The following is a 25,420-nucleotide window of genomic DNA, read 5'->3' on the forward strand; positions in this document are numbered from 1 at the left end:
TGGAGATGGAGTATGCATGATTGCAACTGTGTTTCATACATTCTTTTCAAAGTGGGATAGCTAGTGGAGCTTCAAGAGCACAAGGCCAGTCATCAGAAGACCCCTGCCCTACCTCCACCCCCAGGTTCCAGTACTGGTTTTCCAACTTAATACAAAAGTCTGAATACTTAAAAAAACTTATTAGAGTTTTTACATAATTTAAAGGATGAAAATGTGTAAAGGGCCTAGCACAGTGCATGGCACATAAAGATGTTCAATGATCAGCAGGGGCATTGCTTTCATTTTCCCATTCTCTTTGCTCCTCTTGAATGGCTAGCCTAGAAAATGAGACCAGGATACGTTCCCTCTCCAGTTCCTGCTCAAGCACACAGCGGTTATGCACAACGTCAAATATAAGTGGTTGTAATTAATAATAATTACAATATTCCAAAATTATGTTTAAATCTAGGTGTCTGTTCCTTGATACTCTGGCATTTTTCTTCACATTCCGAAAAATTAATGTTTGTCAGTTTCTGTATAAGGTTGGCATTCATAGAATCAGTTGCTCTGGTTTAAGGAATGTGTCCCCAAACGGTCCTGTCTCCTCACCTGCTGAAGTGCCCTAGGACACCTCCACAGAAGCCTACAGGCTCTAGACACCAGGCTCTAGAGTAGTAGAGGCTAAGTAGTCTCAGGCAAGTCACTTTTTTCTGAGCCTCACTTTCCTATCTGTAAAACAGGGATAATACTACCTAATTCACAGGGTTGGTGTCAGGATTGAAAATAATATGGATAATTAGCTAGTACACAGTAAAACATTCAATAAAGTATACAACTTTTATTACCGATCCCCAAATACCTCTTTTTATTGTGTTTTTTTCTTTTTTTAGATAGCTTCCCAAGGACAGCGAACAGAATGTCCTATGGAAACATAGCTCCCATGGGGCTACAAATATTGCCAATTTTAGTGAGAAATTACGTGAGTCAAAATACTTTCCTTATGTATCACTGTTCTTTGAACAATCTGTTTTTTTTTCTTTTAAACCACAATGACAAAAGCCTTCTAAAACTTTGTGTTTTCCAATGAGCACAAATTAAGGGAACTTAGATGCTAAGATACATTAGAAATCACCATCAAATTCTTATCCTTGGCCACAGGTACAAGGGAAGTCTCATCTCCTTGGCAAACAAGGCTTCTTGGAGTGCAATCCTACCATGTCCTCCCTGGACTGCTCCTGCCGCCCAAGCACAGCATGTGTTTTCCTAGTCGCTTTACCTGGAATTCCTACCACCTCCATCTCTCTGCCTGGTAGCATCCAAACCTTTGTTCAAACGTCAGCTTCCCTGATAAGCCTTTCTCAATTTTACCAAGCACCCTGTAGGCCAGGCTACAAAGCATCCCTACACTGCACTGTTCACTGTAACCAACAAAGCCCCATTACAATGCTTTTCCCATTATGGCAATTGGGTGTAAGGCCCACCGTCCTAGTTCCTAAAGGGGAACACCCAGGTCTGTTCTTCTTTGCATCCCCTTACAAAAGTTCTGGTAGACAGTAGGAACTCAATGAATATTTGCTGAATGAATACATAAATTGCTAAAAGACAGATTTGGGTTACTGGACCAAATCTGTCAACTACCAAGATATCATTCTGGGCCATCAATTTCTTCATCTGTAAAATCTATTTGCTCTTGCCTATAAAATGGGAATGTAAGTAACTTATCACAGAGTTTTTAAATAGCTTAAAGGAGGAAAATGTGTAAAGGGCCTAGCACAGTGCATGGCACATAAAGATGTTCAATGATCAGCAGGGGCATTGCTTTCATTTTCCCATTCTCTTTGCTCCTCTTGAATGGCTTGCCTAGAAAATGAGACCAGGATACGTTCCCTCTCCAGTTCCTGCTCATGCACACAGTGGTTACACACTACCTCAAATATAAGTGGTTGTAATTTATAATAATTATAATATTCCAAAATTATGCTTAAATCGAGGTGTCAGTTCCTTAACACTCTGGCATTCCACTTTACATTCTGAATAATTAATGCTTATCAGTTTCTACATAAGGTTGACATTCATAGAATTTGTCTCCAAAATTGCTGATTAAAAAAAAATCATTCCTTTCTGTATGATATGTGCTCTGTTGAAGGCAAAAGAGAAAAGAAAACTACACATAATCACCATTGAAACATTTCTAATAAGTTTTAGACATAAAAATAAATTCACTTGAAGGTTTAAATGAACAATTCCATTCAATTATGGCATTCAAATTAAAACTTTTCACACTGATAGCTCTTAGGAATTGTTACTATTTTTACACACTTAATATTACATTTTGTGGTGCTCTGGTTTATGTTCCCTTGTGTGTTTGTATTTTCTCACTACTTTTTGTTCCAGAAATGATTGCTGCACCATATTCCTTAAAGAGAATCTCTGGGCTGGGCATGGTGGCACATGCCTGTAATCCCAGCACTTTGGGAGGCAAAGGTGGGTAGATCATGAGGTCAGGAGTTCAAGACCAGCCTGGACAACATGGTGAAACCCTGTCTCTACTAAAAATACAAAAATTAGACAGGTGTGATGGTACATGCCTGTAATCCCAGCTACTTGGAGGCCGAGGCAGGAGAATCACTTGAACTCGGGAAGTGGAGGTTGCAGTGAGCCGAGATCGCACCATTGCACTCCAGCCTGGGTAACAGAGTGAGACTCTGTCTCAAAAAAAAAAAAAGAGAGAGAGAGAGAGAGAATCTCTGTTGCAATGCAAAACTAATTGTAAAATTATCAGAAATTTTTCAGTCAAGAAAACAAACCTGTCATTTTTCTATCAAGCAAAAACCCTTAGGATGATTATATCTCCCTGTGGATGAAGCAAAACGTGTTTAACAGCCTGTATAATGTCCTCCATAATCTACCCCGTACTCACGTTCTCCTCTCTCCCCTCCAGCCACACTGAACTTCTTTTGCTTCTCAAAGTCAATATGATTCTTCACCTCTAGGACTTTGAACATGCTATTTATTGCCTTGCCTTTCCCTTTTCACCTGGCTGATCTCTCTTTATCCTTCAGGTCTCAGCCATGAGACCTCTGTCATATTCTCGCACACAGCTAATGACATCTGCGTTTATTGGATTGTCAACTCCTTCAGGGCAGGGGCCATGTCTAACTTCTTTACCTCTATAGTCTCATGCTAGCACATGCCACAAACTATATTAGGCATTCAATACATGATTACTAAATAAGTGGAACGAATCTATCTGGAGAGAAATATAATTTCACTAACTATACTTTGGGATATAGAAATTAACTTTATGGCTCTCAGGTTTTGACTTTCACCTGCATTCAACATTAACCATGACCTCAAGAAGAAAGAGTTAACTTAACCAGTATGTTTTACTCAGTTCTTGCTTATCTTTGGGAACACCTGCAGTCACAGCAATGACCCTGACCCAAATCCTGAGCACTAAACTCCCTGAAATGCTTACTAATTAGTTATGTTATTTTTGTGCCCTCAAGGCAGTGGTCAAAATATATCAAGACAGTATCATTGTTTAAAGTTAACGTGAAGATTCCTGATGCGTGCTAGTACCCAGTCTGGGGTCTGCATCCTGGCTGGTTACATAGCTACACGACCAGTTCCCTTGACCAGCTCTGAACTCCTAAGACTTGAGTGGGCTTTCCTGGGTGGAGGCGTTTTGCATATGTCTCTGCAGTTTACAGCTGGAGAGAAACATGCATTCCTGAGAAATGTGTGATCCCTGCAGAGAGAGGACAAGAAAGTCTACTCTGACCTCTCTAGTTTTGCCACCATATATCCATATCCTGCTGTTCCTGCACCATACCCTTTGCTGTAATAAATCTTAGCCTTGAATATGATTTTATATTGAGTTGTGAGTGAGTCCTTCCAGCAAATCAGTAGTAGGTGGTCATGGTACTCCCCCAAACATCCGCCTTCTTGAGCCACTCCCCTTTTTGACATCTGAGCCACCACTCTTAGTTTTCTTTCTACCTCATTACTAATTTTTTCCCATCTCCATTGTTGGCTCCTCTACTCTACCAGACTAACGGTGTGAGGGTGCTATAGCTCGATTCTGGCCTTCTTTTCTTTATCTCTACTCTCTTGCTAGATTGTTTTATTAGTCGCACAGGTTTCAATACCATCTCTATGTTGATGACTCCCAACTTTCTTTCTGCAGCCAAATTTCTCTCCTGAGCTCCACTTACATACCCAGCTGTCTCCACTGGATACCCTCCTGAGGAGTTCACAATTTCTAAAGAAAACGTCTGGATCAGAGCTCTTGATTTCATCCCAAACCTGTCCTCTTCCAGTTTTTTCCATCTAACGTAAGAACACTTCATACACTCAGTCAAGCACAACACCTAAGCGTCATCCTTGATTTTCCTCTTCTGCTCACACACCTTCCTCCTCCAATCCAATCCAATCCAATCCAATCCAATCCAATCCAATCCAATCCAACTCAACCCATTAGCAAGTACTCTTGGTTTTATTTCCAAAACAGATTTCCAATCCTTTCACTTCTCTCCATTCCTAACAGAGTATCTTAATCCAAATCACCATCATCAACATTTGCCAGGATTACCATAACTGGATTATTCTCCCTGCTTCTATACTGGCCATTTTCTGTATTCAGTAGCTAAAGTTATCTTTCTGAAACCCACACCAGATTGCATCACTCTCTTCTTAAAACCCTTCAACGGTTTCCCATTATTCTCAGAACAGAATTCAAACTCTGCATTTTCGAATTGGCTTAGAAGGTACTCTATGTTCTGTCCCCTGCGTACCCTCCAACTTCCTCAAAGACCACTTTCCCCTTGCTCACTGGGCTCTAGCCACCCTGGTCTCACTTCTGTTCTACTCTTTCCACCTCGAGGCCTTTGCACATCACTTGCATGTTGTGCACTTTGTAACCAGGCTGTAAGATCTAGCTGATTATCACCTTTAAGATCTCCGCTTCAACCTACCACCTTTTCAGGCAGGCCTCCTGTCATTCTTTCCATACAACACTCTCTCAAACAGTAACTGCTATGTTTTAGGCACTGAAAATACAGTGACAAACAGGATAGGTTCCCTGTCTTCATGGAACCTATGTTCCACAGTAACTGTCACTCTCCATTACATTAAACTATGTATTTGCTTCATAGCAATGATCAGAATCTGAACTTGCCTTGTTTTTTTGTTTGCCTCCCTCACTAGCACGTGTAAGAAACATCAGAGCAGAGAGGCTGTTTGCTCACGACTCTGTCTCTAGCCTAATACAGTGCCTGGCACACACAGACTGGGTGGGATTTACTTCCAAGCAAGAATTATTTGACCAAAGAGCTCTCAGTGTAAAAAATGTTTGGAAGTTTCTGCAATTGACTGACATGGTGTTATGCTAGAACTGTATGCCATAGAGTTTGGAAACACATTTTGTACCCTTAGAAGTACATGTTCTTAAAACTCAAAAGATGGCCAAGTCCAACTAAAAAGTTTGTTAAGGCTAGAATGTGGCATTTCTCAATTTATCTTTCTGTTTCTTCATAAATTGAAAGGAACTTACAGTAACAAATGATAAACCAGCTAGGCTTATCTCTACCACACTAAGATTATTTATCTGAGTCCCAAAGAGCAATGGAAAAAATTAAATGTCTGCCCCAATTGAACAACCTTTATCTGAAATTCAACTGTGCACATTTACCATTATTAGTAAGGTGTGAATAGTTTGGATATTTGTTCCCCCAAATTTCACACTGAAATGTCATCCCCCACGTTAGAGGTGGAGCCTGGTGGGAGACGTCTGGGTCATGCGAGTGGCTCTCCCATGGCTTGGTGCTGTCCTCACAATAATGAGTGAGTTCTCATGAGATCTGGTTGTTTAAAAGTGTGTGGTACCTCCCACCCCCTCTTCCTCTTGTTTCTGCTTTCATCATGTGACGTGCCTGGTCCTGCTTCACCTTCTGCCATGAGTAAAAGCCTCCTGATGCCTCCCTAGAAACTGAGCAGATGCTGGGGCCACGCTTGTGCAGCCTGCAGAACCCTTAGCCAATTAAACCTCTTTTCTTTATAAATTACCCACTATTTCTTTCTAGCAACCCAAGAACAGCCTAACACAAGCTGTAAATAAATCTCTCTAATTAAGCAATGAGAAAACTGCTGTAGAATCGCCACATGTTAAATGACCCTCTGCTTCCCACATGTCTCCAGGTGTCTACGTTTTCGTAAGAGTGAGTATCCCCTGTGAAAAGCATTTTAAAGAGTGGGCTCAACTGAGTCACCAACAATGGACAAGGGAATCAATATTTAACAAGGACTAAAACTTAAGGTGAAACTACCTTCAACAGTTCATCTGTGTATTTCCAAAGCTGTGCCCTTCTGAACCACTCACAGCAAGAATAGTTAGACATATCATCTGCCTTCACCGAAAATGTGTACATTTCTGAGTATGGAGGGGGGAAAACACACTTAAAATGGAAGGGTTTCATATCTCTGCTTAAGTTTGTTTTGGTTTTTGTTTTACACAGAGACTCACTGTTGCCCAGGCTGGAGTACAGTGGCACAGTCTTGGCTCACTGTAACCTCCACCTCCTGGGTTCAAGCGATTCTCCTGCCTCAGCCTCCAGAGTAGCTGGGATTACAGGTGCACACCACCACACCTGGGTAATTTTTTTTTGCATTTTTTTAGTACACACGGGGTTTTGCCATGTTGGCCAGACTGGTCTCAAACTCCTGGCCTCAAGCGATTGGCCTGCCTCGGCCTCCCAAAGTGCTGAGATTACAGGCCTGAGCCACTGCATCTGGCCCCTGCTTAACTCTTGGGGGAACAAAGGCCTTCTTCACATGATCCCTCCCACCTTCTTTTCTTTGTCAAAATTCTGTGACAGACCCTTGAATTATTCCTGGACTGTTTAAATAAAGCCAGAGGCATTTATTTAAACACTTTTTTTTTTTTTTTTTTTTGAGACAGAGTCTTGCTCTGTCACCCAGGTTGGAGTGCAGTGGTGCGATCTCGGCTCTCAGCTCACTGCAACCTCCACCTCCTGGGTTCAAGCGATTCTCCTGCCTCAGCCTCCCAGGTAGCTGGAATTACAGGCACCTGCCACTATGCCCGGCTAATTTTTGTATTTGTAGTAGACACAGGGTTTCACCATGTTGGCCAGGCTATATCCTCACACTCCTGGCCTCAAGTGATCCACCCACCTCAGCTTCCCAAAGTGCTGGAGTTGCAGGTGTGAGCCACCGCACCTGGCCTAAACACTTCTTAATGAAGGCAGGGGTGAGGGTAATGGTGGTGAACCTCCTATAATTACTCTTTTCTTATTACATGTTTGGTTAGTGTTTTGGGGGGCTGAAGGCAAGGGAGGGGGGGGTAGACCCATTTTAGGCTAGCCAGTGAATAATTCAGTTGTGTCCTTCACTGCCTGAAAGTCCCTAACTTCTCTGAGGCTTTTCCCTACATGCCAGAGACTTATCTTGAACTGGGGCATAATTGGGGTTCCCCAATTCTACCTCTCTAAGCTATCATATTATTTACTACTAATATAAAACTAATTTTAACAAAAAGTTTGTAAGAAAACAATGTCATTTTCTTGAGGGACTGTAGTACTTACATACAATATAGGTAACTATATAAAAGTATATAAAACTTACATACAATATATGTAACAATATAAAAGTATATCTAAAAATGTACATCCTATATACTTATGTATTATTTAATATACTACATACAATATATTTGCATTCATATGTTTCATTTAATAAGCATATAATAACTCTACATCTTTGTCCCTGAGAGTATCTGTTACGTGTAATAATCACATCTTAGTGCCTAGGATACAAAGCTGAACAAAGACTGGTCCTTGGCCTGTATGTGCACATAGAGTTACTGGAAGATGCGCAAGAGGAGAAGAGGTGTGCAAGGAGATTCCGACACTGCCCAGGGGAATAGAAAAAGGTTTCTGGAGGAAGCAACATTTTGAACTGTTTCAATTAACCTAATAAATGATGAAATGGTCTCTAACATTTATTCCTGCTCTAAAAACATGGTGTTATGCTAAATTTCACCTGCCTGAATTTGTATATGTGCGTGTGCATTATGTGGGAAAGGAGGCTCAGTTATGTGTTTGAATAACTGTCAATACTTGTTACTTTAGTTGTGATTTTTAAGTGGGGTTCTAGTTTTCACACATTCGCATCAGAATAATTTAAAAATGGGAGAAGCAACTAATGGAAAGTTCTTTAAACAAACAGAAGGATTACTTAATTGGCTTCTCCTGAATTCCATGATAGGCTAAAGACTGGGGTAGTAAGCACTATCATTACTGCCTTTGTATCCCCACTGTCAAGGTAGTTATCTTCAACTCCGGGTAAGTGCATGATAACTCTGTGAAGCCACCTCCAAGGCAATTTGTTTGAAGTTGGCAGCTTTTTTTTTTTTTTTTTTGATGCAGCGGAGATTAAGCCCTCCAGTTGAGCTTGACAAAGGTATGTAGGTGAAAGGTCACAGATAGAAAATGTGTGTTTTTAAAACCTGTGACATGCAGCAGTCCTCAGAAAACAGAGATGAGAAACATTTTTAATGTGCATTTTGTGTCTGTTTTATTTTAACACAAATTCAAATTAGGACTTACTAACCTTTTCACAAACTACTACACAGTATTACATTTAATTTCTAGGAAGAATGTCAATTGCTTGACATCACTAGATAGAAGTGTTTTTTGTTTGTTTGCTTCTTTTAAAGAGATAGACTCTCGCTGTGTTGCCCAGGCTGGAGCGCAGTGGTTGTTCACAGGTGCGATCATAGTGCAGTACAGCCTCAAACTCCTGGGTTCAGCTGATCTTCCTGTGTAAGCCTCCCAGGTAGCTGGGACTACAGGACCAAGCCTAGCTCCAAGCAGAAAGATTTGACTAAATTTGACTTAGTCTCCTTCCCTTAACCCAAATGCATGTTGGTATTTGATATAATGTGTGTGTGTGTGTATGTGTGTGTGGTTTTCTGTTTTTTGTTTTTTTGGGGGTAATTTCACGTTAAGGTTTTTTTTTTTTTTTTTTAACATCTTACTTTCTTTGCACTCTTAGAGAAAGGGGTGTTCTAAACACACAAACTGAAAGGAGGAATCAGGGCTAATGGCAGTTACCACATCTCAACTCTAGATACTGCTGTCACCACAGTGTTACTATCAGACACACACGTTCAGGGATTAAGAACAGAAACTAAGCATCTTTTGGATGCTGGCTACATGAACTTGAAGTGGGTCCTTATCAGCTCTCTTTGTGCTTTTACACCAATAGTTCTTAACCCTATCAGATGATGCCTCTTGTTTTCATATCCAATATTTTGCAACTTCTATTTTATTATGCTGGCATCCAATTCTAACACATTTACATACATTATTTCAAAAGATCAATATAGTGTTCAAACTATATAAAGCAGAAATAAAAAAGAAAGCAATTTACATAAAATATGGTATCCATATGCAAACACTTGGGCACTCCACTGGAAGACAAATGAAGAAGTCACATGCTTGTATCTATACTTGAGAGGCACCGTGAACACATAGATTACAAATGCAGACTGATTTGGCTCTTTTGTCACTGTTGTCAGGATCTTCTGAATATGAAATATCTCTCAGTCATGTTGAGAGCAAAACAAAATATAATTTCCCCTCAATTTACATACAGTGGCATCCCTGAAAAGTTCAGTATATATTAAAACTATGGGGGGAAATATTTTGTATTTGCATATAAAAAAGAGCTTGGTAAGGCCGGGCACGGTGGCTCAAGCCTGTAATCCCAGCACTTTGGGAGGCCGAGACGGGCGGATCACAAGGTCAAGAGATCGAGACCATCCTGGTTAACATGGTGAAACCCTGTCTCTACTAAAAAATACAAAAAAATAAAACTAGCCGGGCGAGGTGGCGGGCGTCTGTAGTCCCAGCTACTCGGGAGGCTGAGGCAGGAGAATGGTGTGAACCCGGGAGGTGGAGCTTGCAGTGAGCTGAGATCCAGCCACTGCACTCCAGCCTGGGCAACAGAGTGAGACTCTGTCTCAAAAAAAAAAAAAAAAAAAAAAGCTTGGTTTTAGCCTCAGATAATTGTAAGCTCATCTTACACCTGTGGAGGACATTAGAAAATTGTGGGCGGAGGGCACAGTGGCTCATTCCTGCAATCCCAGCACTAAGGGACGCTGAGGCAGAAGGATCGCTTGAGCTCAGGAGTTCGAGGCCAGCCTGGGCAACATAGTGAGATCCCTGCCTCTACTGAAAAAAAAAAAAAACACAACTAAAATTTTCATGCTTACATGAAGAATGTAAGCATGAAAAGATAAGTGATAGGAGGGGTGCAGTGGCTCATACCTGTAATCCCAGCACTTTGGGAGGCTGAGACGGGCGGATTACGAGGTCAGGAGTTCAAGACTAGCCTGGCCAACATGGTAAAACCCTGTCTCTACTAAAAATACGAAAATTAGCCAGGCGCGGTGGTGGGCGCCTGTAATCCTAGCTACTCAGGAGGTTGAGGCAGGAGCATTGCTTGAACCTGGGAGGCAGAGTGAGCCGACATTGTGATACTGCACTCCAGCCTGGGTGACAGAGCGAGACTCCATACCAAAAAAAAAAAAAAAAAAAAAAAAAGAAGGCAGTGTCTTTAAGAAACCCTGAATGTTTCAAGAATAAGAATAAGGCTGATAGCTGATAAATGTCTCTGAAAGGGACTCTGCATATTATGTTAAAGGGGAAAGGCTTACTAAACCCATATAACTTTAAATCACAAACATGTATATTATAGCTGAAGTTCCTAGATTTTAGTGGTTTTCTTGATATTCATCCTCAATATGTCAGCATTTGCATCACAATAGGCATTTTATGCAGGATCTCAAGCAAACTGGTTTTACGAGCATATTTGGGAAATGAGCAGAGTGTGACGGATGACCAAGTGTTGTGCCAAAATTTTACATACAATGCTCTTTTCTGAGGGTAAATCACCAGCTAAAATCTATCCAGTCAGGGCAAGTGATCATGAGAGATCTGTGTATGTGAACACAGTACTTTCCTTTTAGGAGCAAGAATCTTAACTAATGTTAGGAAGATTTCTGAACATCTGAAATGGTATAGGAATCCTAGTAGAGGAATTCAGTAAATGTCTGTTGATTATGGGAAGGTGAGAGTTCTTAGGGAAAGATGCAAGAGAAATAAATTCTCCCTCATACTTAAAATATATCAATGAGAAATACATACTACAGTCATCTTTCAAAGCTCTAATGATAGTATTGATTTATGACTAGTGTAAGTTTTAGAAGAGTTGTTTTATTTTTCTTAATATGCATTTCCCAAGAGATTATAAATCAACACAATCTTTTTGGAAGGGAATTTGGTATGTATATCAAATACTTAAAACTGCTTTAGACTTACTAATTTCCTTTTTGGGTATGTATCTATGATAATAATAGCAGCTTTTACATAGCACTTACTATGTGCCAGGAATTGTTCTAAAGATCCATGATCACGTAGCTACAAAACTGAGAATCCAGAATTTGAACTTGGGCAGGGTGGTTCCAAAAACTGTGCTCAGATTTTTGCTGTCTTAGCCACAAGGATGTTCACTATAGCATTGATTATAACAGGGAAAGTTTAGAAACGAACTAAATATTCACCAGTGGGCATAAGTTAAATAAACAATAATATATCTATTGATAGGATACAAAACAGAAATTTAAAATCAAGTTTTAGACATAACATGTTTGCACGGATGAACAAAATAAGATATTTGACTCAGGGGGGTAAAAAGGCTCAAAACTGTGTAGCATGATTCCAGTCTACTAAATGTTTCCTTTGGACGGTGAGATTTTCATTTTCTTTTTGGTGCTTTGTTGTATGGTCCAAATTTTCTAAATGAACTAGAAATCCTTTTGTACTCAGGAAAAAATTAATAATAACAAATTGTACTCTATAGCAGCACAGTCCGATCAAAATATAATGCAAGTCATATATATAATTTTAATCTTCTACTAGTGACATTAATAATGTAAAAAGAAACTGGTGAAATTAAATTTTATTTATATATTTATTTATTTTTGAGATGGGGGTCTCATTCTGTCACCCAGGTCAGAGTGCAGTGGCACAACCACAATCTTGGCTCACTGCAACCTCCACCTCCCAAGCTCAAGCAGTCCTCCCATCTCAACCTCCCAAGTAGCTAGGATGACAGGCATATGCCAACATGGCCAGCTAATTTTTTGTATTTTTGGTAGAGATGGGGTTTTGCCATGTTGCCCCGGCTGGTCTCAAACTCCTGAGCTCGGACGATCCACCTGCCTCAGCCTCCCAAAGTGCTGGGATTACAGGTGTGAGCCACTGCTCTTGGCCTTGAAATTAATTTTAAAAAATATTTCTTACATAACATATCTAAAATAGTATTATTTCAACATGTAATCAATATAAAATATTATTAGTGAAATATTTTCCTTTTTTGTATTAAGTCTTCAAAGCCACTTTCTAGCACATCTCAGTTTGGTCTAGTCATATTTCAACTCCTCAATTGCTTAGTGGCTAATGGCTACAGAATTGAACAGCTCTAGATCCTTGGTAGAAGCTATACCTTCAGGTCAAATGTGCCTAAATCATGATCCTAAAACCCTGTACTAATGACCTCAACTTCCATGGAATCATCCCCATCTGTGTCAAGCTGCTTTTTAAAAGAGAACAGAGAGGTGCTTGGGAAACAGGCAGATCTGAGTTTGAATCTTCTAACACTTAGCTATGTGATCTTCAGCAAGTTAATTAACCTCTCTGTGCCTCATTTTACCTGTTTTATAAATGAGGATAACGCCTACTTTGAGTTGCTGAGATTGAAATAATGTATTAAACTATCTACGACATGGAAAGTACTTGATAACAGAGACTACTAAATTTGACTGGCTTTAAAAAATCTCTAATAATATTATTACTAGTAAGGAAAGTGTTATTATTCCACCTACCATATTCAGATACAATGATGATTAGACTTAGCAAGAGGCAAGACAAGATTCTTTTTTTTTTGAGACAGGGTCTTGCTCTGTAGCCCAGGCTGGAATACAGTGGCACGATCATGACCCACTGCAGCCTTGAACTCCCAGGCTCAAGTGATTCTCCTGCATCAGTTTCCCAAGTAGCTGGGACCACAGGCATGCACCATTATGCCTGGTTAATTAAATTTTTTTTTTTTTTAATGGAGTCTCTCATGTTGCCCAGGCTGGTCTCCTGAAGTGCTGGGATTATAGACGTGAACCACCACACTCAGCCAAGACAAGATTCTTAAAATAGATAGTAGGAAATCTCATTTAAAATGGCCCTTTGGGGTTTTGTATGTAGCAGAGCAGCTCTTTCGTTGCTATCTGTTGAAAGTCAACTCTCAACACAAGGGTTCATTTTTTAAAAAAATAATAAAATGTTCCTACACTAATTTTGGGGTGTATGTGGAGAGACTACTCTGAGAAATGCACAGTAAATATGTTTGTATTTGAAAATGGGCTACCTAATGGCAGGGAATGAATGACGCACATCTTTGTTTGCCTCCCATGGCTTTTGCTCAGCAAATATTCGATCCATTAAATAAATAGATATAGATTATTGATTATGTGCCAGACATCCTTCTAGACAAAGGGGTTAGGGGCAAAAAATGGGAGGTGCTTCCTTAATTGAATGGAGGATTGAATGAACAAACTGATGAACACTGTACCTTTTCTGATTTTTCTGAACTAAGTCATCAGTACTTTTTTGCATCTCTTGTTTCACCTAAGACTTTCTTTACTATGTCGCGAGGCAGTGGGACTTCCTTCAAAAGACTCAATTGAAATATGGTCTACTATGGCTGAAGCTGGGTATCTGTGTGCTTAACTTTTGTGTGGGTTTTAAAAGTTTCAAAATAAAAAAGTTTTTAAAAATCACCAGTAATAATAGAAGGTAATTATCATGATAGGTATCAATGGTTTTATAGCATCCCTGTTTATAACAGAGTTAGCCAAAAACTCTACAGATGCTCAGAGGTGAATGACTAAGAAAATTCACATAATCAAGAGGATAGAATACTATACAGCAATGAATTCACATCTGCAGACTTTGTCAATTCATGGAAATATATAAGGAAATAACATGAAATGAAAAAACAAGCAGAATATAATCCACAATTACAACAAAGAAAATACGTGATATGCATATATTTACATAGGCATATCACATATATTTAAGTTTTTACAAAAACTAAACATGTATTTGGTTATGTAGGAATATTACTTTCCTTTCTGGGTAAGACTGCCCGTGTTAATACATGTGATATAAATAAATAAATAACACATGTATAATAAATTCTGTGTTATTTTCTTTTATTTTGAGATGGAGTTTCACTCTTGTCGCCCAGGCTGGAGTGCAGTGGCATGATCTTGGCTCACTGCAACCTCTGCCTCCTGGGTTCATGCTATTCTCCTGCCTCAGCCTCCCTAGCTGCAGGAACCACAGGTGCACACCACCACGCCTAGCTAATTTTTTGTATTTTTAGTAGAGACAATGTTTCACCATGTTGGCCAGGCTGGCCTCAAATTCCTGACCTCAGGTGATCCTCCCGCGTAGGCCTCCCAAAGTGCTGGAATTACAGGTGTGAGTCACTGGGCCTGGTCATAAATTTTGTTTTCTAAGCAAACTTATCTTACGCCAGAAGGCAGAATGGTTAGGGAAAATATCTAGTGAAAAAGAGCACCAACAAAGGAGCACCATCTCTCAATTGTCACACTAAAGTGCAGTGACACTTCGGCAACTGACTCCCAGTTACTGATACAGTTTAATCTACCACTTGGAGCCAAATGGCAGATTTGGGATTTTTCTTAATCTGAGTTATTATTCAGAACAACATATTCAACACAAATATTTAAACACTAGTGCCAGATTTCATTTTTACATGATAACTCCTCAAGCCTTTAACTGCAAGAGTGCATACAAGGTAAAAATTAAAAAAAAAAAAAATTAAGCCTGCTGACTTTCACTGTGATTGTGGTTTGACATCATGCAGGATGGATCACAATTGCTGATTCATATTAGGAAAGAGAGCCCCCAGCTGTCACAAGCACATTGTGTTTGAAAATACAAAACCTTACCAAATCACTTAGTACTTAAAATGAACAATATCCTCATCGTCTTGTGGTTGAAATGATGACTGAACAATAACTCAAGCTGGTTGTGTTCTATGTATTTTTTAATTAATAAAATTAGTATTCCTAGATCTTTTTAAATTGCTCTACTCTAGCCCTAGGGGAAAATGATTTCAGAAGGCTGAATATGTATGCTGATTCAAGATATGATTTCTCACACACCCAACCTCTATAATTTTGGATTATAGAGTAATACAGAGTAATCTGGCACCAACTCTTTGGCAATGCTGTTTAAAAACAAAGTTACTATTACACACAGTCCAGGATGTTGACTTTGCATTGTACATAAATACATTTATATAATACTTTTTATTTAATATAGAAGCCATAGCCTTGATTTTTTTTTGAAAAATGATTAAGAATATGGTAATTATGAGACTCTCAATTGACTCAAAAGCTCAGAGCTAAAATCCAGGTAGAGTTTGAACACACCTTACAAAAAGTTGAGATCCAAATTACATAAACTTTTTGAAACTTTTGATTTAAGGACTAAGTTTTCTGGTAACCTCTTTGGGAACATCAGGATAATAAAAGATGATTAAGTAATAACGATATCTCGGCTGGGCACTGTGGCTCACGCCTGTAATTCCAGCACTTTGGGAGGCCGAGGCAGGAGGATCACAAGGTCAGGAGTTCGAGACCAGCCTGGCCAATATGGTGAAACTCCGTCTCTACTAAAAATTCAAAAAAATTAGCCAGGTGTGGTGGCACATTCCTGTAATCCCAGCTACTCGGGAGACTGAGGCAGGAGAATTGCTTGAACCCGGGAGGTGGAGGTTGCAGTGAGCTGAGATCGTACCACTGCACTCCAGCCTGGGCAACAGAGTGAGATTCCGTCTCAAAAAAAGAAAAGAAAAGAAAAGAAATAAAAAAGAAATAACGATATCTGATCAAATTATTTGCCTTGTCCGAATGGATGCCAGTGCTGACTATAAAATTCACCATCTGGGAGACCTTGAACAAATTATTTAATTTCTTTGATTCAAACTTGCTGTCTATAAAAATGAAAATAACTTTATGTAGTTTCTAACTTAGAATAATAAATTATTAATGATAAATATGAAAATGCTGGGAAGAGTTTCAATCACTACTAATGTATATTCATTATCTAGCATTGTCTTCTTCAAATGGATACATTTTGAAAACAGCCTTTAATCATAGAACCACTTTTTTGCATAACTTTAAGCCATAGGGTTAATTATACATGACGCAAATCTAACCAACAGAATTGTACTACTTAGATTAAAAGAACCTTGCAGAAATGATAGTTTTGCATAACTTTAAATAAAAGACTAATTACATATGACATAGAAATCTTACCAACAAAACTGCATTATTTCAGTTTAAAAGAGACTTGAAGAAATGATATTAACAGTCCAAGTCATATTTAAAGAAGCCTATACAAAGGGGAATTGAAACGGATAAATGGATTTACTTGGGAGTTTATCTTGAAAAGGAACTAAAACACACATCCCAAATAACCAATGTCTGCAAGATCCAAAAAGACAGAACTCCAATAATGCAAAGGACTCAGTGACACTGAATTACAACGGACAAGTCCAGTAAAATTCAGTTCTTCCTACTATTCCTCCCAACAAAAGCAGAAATCAACCAACACGCGTGGTACCGGTTGACCCGTTCTGTGCCACTCAGAGTAGGTGCACGGAAGAGCAGACAGGAAGCTGGGGCATACTTAATGAATACTGAAAGGGAGTACTAAGGGTCTGGGAAAGTGTGCAGAGACGGACCCTACCTTTCACAGATTTCCCAATACTGTGTAAGTGAGTGATAGAACTGTAGTTTTGGGCAACAGTCTTCAAAAACGCTTCCATCCCTTCCTGGTGGTGGTAGTTGAAATCCAGCGCAGCTACCAAAGGCAGCAACAGCTCTAGCCAGAGGTACGGGAAGTTCATGTTCTAGAGATGAATAAAAATAAGAACTTGAGAACACATGAGGGCAGACGGGGGCATCACCGGCTACGGCTCGGTACTCAGGTCTCAGGGTCTCCCAACACTGACGCTTCCTGCCTTTTAAGGAGGCAAAAGCTGGAAGCAACACCTTCGGGAGTGAGCCGTGTAACCGGAGACCGGGAGCACGGGCAGCCTCGGTGCCCTCAACCTAGCCGCCGGCGTCCCCCGCTCCTCCTCCTCCCGACACCTCCGCCGCCCAGCAGCTGCCGCAGCTGCGCCCGGCCCCGCGAGCCCCTCGCCTCACCAAGTCCCAGGCGCGCACCTCTACCCGCCCGCGGCTGCCCGGCGGGGCCGGGTGTTATAGCCAGGTCAGGGGGCGGGCGCGCCTGGGCCCCGCCCCCGTTCCTCCCTCCGGCCCACTCCGGAGCCGCGCGGGTGCCTCCCGGGCGGGGCCTCAGCCGCCTTCGCACCTAGCAGAGCCGGCGCCCGCGCGGTGTGCCCTTTGGTGGCGCTGCTGCCGGTACCGGGGGGCGGGCGGCGGAACGGGGCGGAGGGCTGCGGGACATGGAGTCGCCGCTCGCTACAGCCTTTGCTGGCGCCCCAGGTTAGAAGTGTGTCCTCGCCTCGGCCGTGGCTGTGGCCTGGGCAGCCACAGGGCGCTCCACTGAGGGACACTCTCTGTCGCTGGCTACAGCCACTTGGAAGAAGTTTAGGACTCGGCCAGTTTCCTGCGGTTGGCGGTGCCGGGGCCCACCTGGAGCCGGGACGCGTCCGGAGTCCTGGGTGCCCTGAGCCCCGCGCGGGCTCCTGCGGGATGGGCTGCGTCGGCCCTGGCAGGGCGAGCCAAGCTCCCAGCGGTGCCAAGCTGCCCAGCGAGGCTCAGCAATCGCGGGGCTTCAAGAAAGAACGCGCGCCTGTGTGGAAGTTTTAAATCCCACGAAGTGCAGAGTGCAGGATATTTTCCTACAAATTTACATAGTGGGTGGGATTTGAGTAAATTAGAATTGAATTTAAAACTGGAAGTCACATGGAAGAGGGCAGGACCACTGTTGTAAATCCGATGCTTCCCCCACCTGCACCTGAGTCTTAGGCCAATTCCAGGTCTCTCGTCCTAAAATGCTCATTTCTGGAAGGATGGCACAGTCTCTGCAGGAGAGAAAGAAGGATTCACTTAAACCTGAGAGGTGGTTTGTGGCGAAGGCCAACCCTTTTTACCTCTCTAAAAAAATCATTCTCATTCTCTCTCTCTCTCCCCCCACCCCTCGACTCCGTCTCTGTCCTCTGTCTCCCCCTCTCTCTCTTCCCCTATCTCTCTCCCCGTCTCTCTCTCCCCCTCTCCTCACTTCTCTCTCCCTCTCTCCTGGATTCTCAGTAACCGTGTCAGGGTATTGGGGCCCGTGTCAAGGTCCGGGGGATACAAAAAGTTTGAAAACCACTGATTTCAGATAACATTCCTCTTTTACAGACTAAAAATATGGATGCAAGCCCCCGACTAACTGAATAGAGTTTTTCTCATGGAGGCCAAAGAAAGTGTATTTTTAAAGAGGACCTTGAATGAATCTAATGTGCCTTCAAGAGCTGAGAACTGTTAGATTCCCTGCTCCTTCTTTCTTACAGATACAGATACTTTTCCTAGAATTGAGTTCTCAGGCCTCCCTGAGACTTCCTGTGATTCTGCGGCAGCAGAGAAGAGTGGTTCAAGAGCTGAGGCGCTCATGGGATGGGCGCCAATTCTTGCACGGACACTCAGTGACTGTGTCGACTCTGTGCCTTATTTTCTGGTTTATAAAATGGAAGTCTTTTTTTTTTTTTGAGATGGAGTCTCCCTCTGCCGCCCAGGCTGGAGTGCATTGGCCTGATCTCAGCTCACCGCAACCTGCGCCTCTCAGGTTCAAGCAATTCTCCTGCCTCAGCCTACGGAGTAGCTGGGATTACAGGCGCCTGCCACCACTCTTGGCTAATTTTTGTATTTTTACTAGAGACGGGGGTTTCATCATGCTGGCCAGGCTGGTCTGGAACTCCCGACCTCAGGCGATCTGCCCACCTCAGCCTCCCAAAGTGCTGGGATTAGAGGCCTGAGCCATGGCGCCCAGCCTTTTTTTTTTTTTTTAAGAGAAGTTGCTTTATTATGTGTTTATTTATTTATTTTGAGATACAGTCTCACTCTGTTGCCCAGACTTGAGTGCAGTGGTGCAATCTCAGCTCACTGCAGCCTCCACCTTCCAGGTTCAAGCGATTCTTGTGTTTCAGCCTCTAAAGTACCTGGGATTATAGGCGCGTATCGCCACACCTGCCTAACTTCTGTATTTTTACACTACACCTGCCAAACTTTTTCATTTTTAGTAGAGACCGGGTTTCACCATGTTGGCCAGACTAGTCTTGAACTACTGGCCTCAAGTGATCCTTCTCCCTCAGCCTCCCAAAGTGCTGGGATTACATGAGTGAGCCACCTCGCCTGGCCCAAGAGTTGGAAAATCTTAATATGATATTGTTGAGTCTTTGAGTAGGTTTTTTTTGGTTTTTGTTTTTGTTTTTTAATTGTGCAGTAGTCACTATGCTAAATGTTATTTCCACTGGATGAGTTAAAGAAGTTCTCCTTTCATTGTTGTTCATTGACTAAGAGGTCTGAGAGGAGGGGGACTAGAGCTTGAGGAGATTAACCTTAGGCAAAGTTACTCTAGGAATGGGAAAGGGAACTGAGTGGGAGCAAAGTGGAGGCTTGCTGATGTACCTTAGAAATCGTATCTTTTTAATAGAAGAACATGGACACTATCTGTTTTCCTGCAAGGTGCTGTGGCTGGAGACTGGAAGAAATGGTGGCTTCATCAGTACTGGAATGGAGATTGCCAGGATTGTTGTTCTGGAAAAACAGAGATGAGCTATAGCTGAAATTGCTGCCACTGGGGTTCACACTAGGTAGAAAGGGAAGCAACTTCAGGAAGGAGTCAGAGAATGGAGGTAGGGGGTACAGAAGACTGAGTGCTGAAGGTTTAGGAGCTAGTAACACTCAGAGTGCCAGCCAGGGACAGCACTGGCATCACCTGGGAGCTTGTTGGAAATGCAGACTCTCTCATCTGCCTCCAAACCTACTGAATCAGAACACACATTTTAATAGGATTTCCAGATGATGTATATGTACATTCAAGTTTAAGGTGCACTGGTCTAGAGAGAAAAAAGATTTAGTGTTAGAGTATGAAAGATAACAGCAAAATAAAATGTTTGCCTAATAGAGTAAAATACTGAAGTGTAGAGATTTTAGAGGTGATTTTTTTTTTTTTTTTTTTTTTTTTGAGATGGAGTCTTGCTCTGTCACCCAGGCTGGAGTGTAGTGGCACAATTTCAGCTCACTGCAACCTCCACCTCCCGGGTTCAAGCAATTCTCCTTCCTCAGTCTCCTCAGTAGCTTGGATTACAGGTGCCCACCACCACACCTAGCTAATTTTTGTACGTTTAGTAGAGATGAGGTTTCGCCATGTTGGCCAGGATGGTCTCGAACTCCTGGCCTCAAGTTATCTGCCTGCCTCGGCCTCCCAAAGTGCTGGGATTACAGGCGTGAGCCACCAGGCCTGGCCCTAGAGATGATCTTTCTAAGCATGGCGCCATTAAAGGTAAAACCATAATAAAAATATTTAAAAATATAAAAATGTATGACTTCTGTACAGGAAGCCTTATACAGGTTATAAGAAGAAAGGTTTAAATCAGGTTATGAGAAAAATTATAAACTGGAATAAGAAATTAATAATTCTGACAAAATCAAGAATGAGCAAAGGAGATTAATAAGCAGTTCATAAAAGCAGTAACGCAAATAGCTAATAAACATAGTAAAGGTTGCCAACCTGGTAAGCAATCAAAGAATTATAAGTTAAAAAGGTAAAGTAATATTTTGTTTTGCTTATCACAAAGCAAAATTTAAAAGATTGACAATACCTGGAAGTAGACAGGATCTCAGGAAATGACATTTATGCTGTTTCAATGGTATTCTAAGTTAATACAATTTTTCTGGAGGGAAGTCTGGGAATAGACATCAAAATTTTAAATGTGCCATTCCTTGCTAGAAATGTATGCTATAAAAGTAATTGAAGATGTGTTGAGTTTGTATATGTTAGGAGCTTCATCAGTGCTGCTGCTTTAAATTGTGACAAAGTAGATAAAATCTAAATGTCAAACAATAGCAGATTGGTTAGATCAGTGGTTCTCAACTTGAGTTAGTATTGCCCACAGCAGACATTTGGAAATATCTGGAGACATTTTTGATTGTCATAACTAGGGATGGGAGCTACTGGCATCTAGTACTGTACTGATAGAGGGCAGGGAGGCATTAAATATCCTTCAATGCACAACACAGCCTCCCACAACAAAGAATTATTCAGCCCAAAATGTCAATAGTGCCGAAGTTGAGACACTCTGGGTTAAAGAATATTATAGCTGTACGATTAATTATTTTTCATAATGTCAATGTAGATCTGTATTTATTCACTTGGAAAGATAAATTGTTCAGGCAAGAAGCAGATAATAAAAGTAAAATGAATAGTAAGATCTCATTTAGATAAAACAAACAAGAAAACCTATTCCCAGCAATATGTTTCTAAGGTTACCAACATGCTGAGTGCTAATCCACTAGTTGCAATGTTTTAATTTGTTTAAAAATCTTTCTGTATTTTCTGAAAAGTTTTTCCAGCAAACATGCATTGCTTTTTTAAATCAGAAAAAAATGAAGGCATTTCCTCTGCAAAGCGGCGGAAAAAGCAGAAAAGTGTTAGAGAGGACCAATGACTAATTCTGAATGAAAACAGGATCAAAATGTCTTAGAGTGAATTACAAAAGTGAAGAGGAGGTAAAGATCACTGGAAATGGGAAATTAAGGAATGAAAAAGCCAGAGTATTGGATCAATTCTGTTTAAGGACTCTGAATTTCCCTTAGATAGTAGCAGGAACTGGGACAGAGGGAACAACTATAGTCGGGGGCTAAGTACCTCAATAGATGTCAACAAGAATGAGAACAGTGTAACTAGACTTTGTGGCTTTCAAACTTTTTTCTTTTGAAAGTGTCACAAGAAAATCTGAAGAAGATAAAAGAAAAAATTTAAAGTTACAAATTTTACATACCTGGAAACAACCATTCTTAAAACACATTTAGGAGCGGGGTATGGTGGCACACGCTGTAGTCCCAGCTACTCAGGAGGCTGGGGCAGGAGGACTGCTTGAGCCCAGGAGTTTGAGGTTGCAGTGAGCCATGATCGCACTGCTGCACTCCATCCTGGGCGACAGAATGAGACTGTCTTAAAAAAAAAAAAAAAAAAAAGCCCAAACCCCAAAACAAACAAACAAACACACATACATTTAGGTATTAATCAGTGCCCTAATGTGGAATATTTGTTTCTGGTATTTCATTATTATACACAGCACATCTATAAACATTCTCAGAGCTAAATCTTTGAGCACACGTTACCTCCTTAGGATCAATTCTTAGACATGTAATTGCTAGGTTAAAAAGCATGTACATTTTTAAGACTTAAAATATTTGGCCAAATTATACTCATATAAAATGTCAAATGTATAATTTTTTAAATGTTAAAAAGCACTCTCACACAAATATAGAATAAGCACAAGTCAAGTTTTAACTTATTAATGAGGAAACCAGTAGGATAACAAAGCCAGTTCAAAGAAAGACATGAGAAAATATGCGTGTATATATACACACACACATATCTATATGTGTACATATATTATGTATTTCTATTTATATGTGTATATACATATATTATGTGTATATATAACTATATATACATAGATATTATGTACATATATCTGTAAGTATATACATAGATATATAAATATATCTGTAAGTATATACATAGATATTATGTACGTATATCTATAAGTATATACATAGATATGTACATAATATCTATATATGTATACATATGTATCTGTGTATATACATTTACCATGTACATATATCTATGTATATATCATGTACATATATCTATAATATATACATATGTATGTTATGTATATATGTATATATACATCCCATAATGTATATGATGCATATACATGTATACATAATACATACATATGTATATACTTATAGTATATTATATACATATAGTATATGTATTGTGTACACATACCTATATACATATATTATATTATGTATATATGTACTATATATGATATACATATATAAATATACATCCTATATACATATGTGCATAAATATATAAAAAAGAGAATACTAAAATCATTCTACATTATAGCTAAATTAGATATAAATCTGATTAATGTCTTACAGGGTGATAAACCATAACGTTTGGTGCTATCTTTACAGAGCAGAAATTATTTCCATCTGCGCAGGACAGAAATTATATCTCCACTGGACAAAAATATAGGATCTCACCATTTTTCTACAAGCTAACATTTCAATTTGCAGTTGTAAAATGTGCAAATCCATAATAACGAGTCAGGATTCAATTCACCTTAGATGGACTGGTTAGGCAATGCCTAACATGAAAACAAATTATGCAATCATATTTTGCTTTCCAAGTTTTGGAAATTTTTTTCTGACCAAAGGTCATTCCAATTTACAGTCCTTACCGGTGATGTGTGAATATGCCTGTTTGGCCTCTCATGATTACTATTATCTCTTTTAAAAAATTTGCCAGTTTCATAGATAAAAATGAAATCTCATAATTTTAAGTTTTAGTATTAATGTGACTGAACATTTCTCTCATAGTCTTTTTTTTTTTTTTTTGAGACTCTCGCTCTGTCTCCCAGGCTGGAGTGCAGTGGCGCGATCTCCTCTCAGGGCAAGCTCCGCCTCCGGGGTTCACGCCATTCTCCTGCCTCAGCCTCCCGAGAAGCTGGGACTACAGGCGCCCGCCACTACGCCCAGCTAATTTTTTTTGTATTTTTTTTTTAGTGGAGTCAGGGTTTCACCGTGTTAGCCAGGATGCTCTCGATCTCCTGACCTCGTGATCCGCCCGCCTCGGCTTCCCAAAGTGCTGGGATTACAGGAGTGAGCCACTGCGCCCAGTCTCTCATAGTCTTATTGAACATTTATTGTTCTTCTTTAAAAAAAATAGTCTATTAATAGCTTTTGCTCATTTTTCTGGTTGTGTATTAGTCTTTTCCTTCTGGATTCATAGTTTTTGACATATTCTTACAAAGTTTATTCTTAAATTATAAAATAATTTATATTTTCTTCTATTTTTATTTCTTTGGTAGTTTTATTTTTTCATTTACTTTTTCTACTTTCATCTCATTTTTTAAAATTAAATTTTTTTAGAGTAGTTTGAGATTTGCAGAAAAATTGAACAGAAAGTATAGGGTTCCCATATGCCCTTTTCCTGCCTTACCCACATACACAGTTTCCCCTATTATTAATATCTTGTGTTAGTGTGTCACATCTGTTAAAATTGATGAGCCAATATTGATACATTATTATTAACTAAATCTATAGTTTACGTTGCATATGCTATGAGTTTTGACTAATGTAAAATGGCATGTAGCCAACATTGCAGTATCATACTGAATAATTTCATGGCCCTAATGATCCCCTGTGCTCTTCCTGTTCATCCCTCTCTCCCTCCCCCAGATTTATATTTTTAATCCACTTGGAATTTATTTTCATCTAGTGTGTGAACTACGTGTTAATTGTGTGAAGACATTGTTCTGTTAGGACCTATGATTCCAATCCTTAATCCCTACCTACCAAAGGTTCTCCTGAAATATATATGCCCAGAACACCAGGCCAAGCAACACATCCTTCTTATTACCAACTCGGGCTTTGGTCTCCAAATGTTTGAGTAGAACCATCATCCAAATGAGAAGGGCTGGGGGATTTGGCACTGTGAGGTTCCTCTTGCTTAGATGAGACACTGAGACTTTTAGCAGCTCTCATTGAAACAAGAAGAGAACACCTTAACATGTTGGAATTGGGATGCAATTTGTTTCTTATTATAAAAGTTCTGAGATCATGTCCTTTCTATATTTTTTAAATTATTGTGGCATAAAACATATAAAATTACCATCTTAACTGTTTCTAAGTGTGCAGTGCAGTGTGTTAACTCTATGCACACTGTTGTGCAATAGAGCTCTAGAACTTTTTCAAACCTTGCAAAACTGAAACTCTATACCCATTGAACAACAACTCACCTTTTCCCTGTCTCTCCTGCACCTGGCTACCACCATTCTTTCTAAGAGTCTGACTAGTTTAGATTCCTAATGTAAGTGGAATCATGCAATATTTGTCTTTTTGTGACTGGCTTATTTCTGTTTCATTGGTCAATTTGTCTATTTTTGTGCTACAGAAGTAATTTGAAGATGTGCTGAGTGTATGTGTGTGTATATATATATATAT

The 25,420-nt window shown here is 40.1% G+C and overlaps 1 protein-coding gene across 1 annotated transcript in view; it reads right to left on the bottom strand.

Moving 5' to 3' along the window:
- The window catches only part of CPM (carboxypeptidase M), a 76,641-nt gene extending 59,207 nt beyond the window's left edge, over positions 1 to 17,434 (bottom strand). The window contains exons 1-2 of the mRNA XM_009181189.4: positions 17,363 to 17,434; positions 16,902 to 17,064 (exon numbers count right to left, since the gene is read on the bottom strand). Coding sequence (XP_009179453.2) covers positions 16,902 to 17,061 — 160 coding nt within the window. The 5' untranslated portion in view covers positions 17,062 to 17,064; positions 17,363 to 17,434. The remainder of the gene's footprint in view (positions 1 to 16,901; positions 17,065 to 17,362) is intronic.
- Between the last annotated feature and the right edge of the window lie 7,986 nt (positions 17,435 to 25,420).

Source organism: Papio anubis, chromosome 9 (genome assembly GCF_008728515.1).
Source record: "Papio anubis isolate 15944 chromosome 9, Panubis1.0, whole genome shotgun sequence".
Classification (NCBI taxonomy): domain Eukaryota; kingdom Metazoa; phylum Chordata; class Mammalia; order Primates; family Cercopithecidae; genus Papio; species Papio anubis.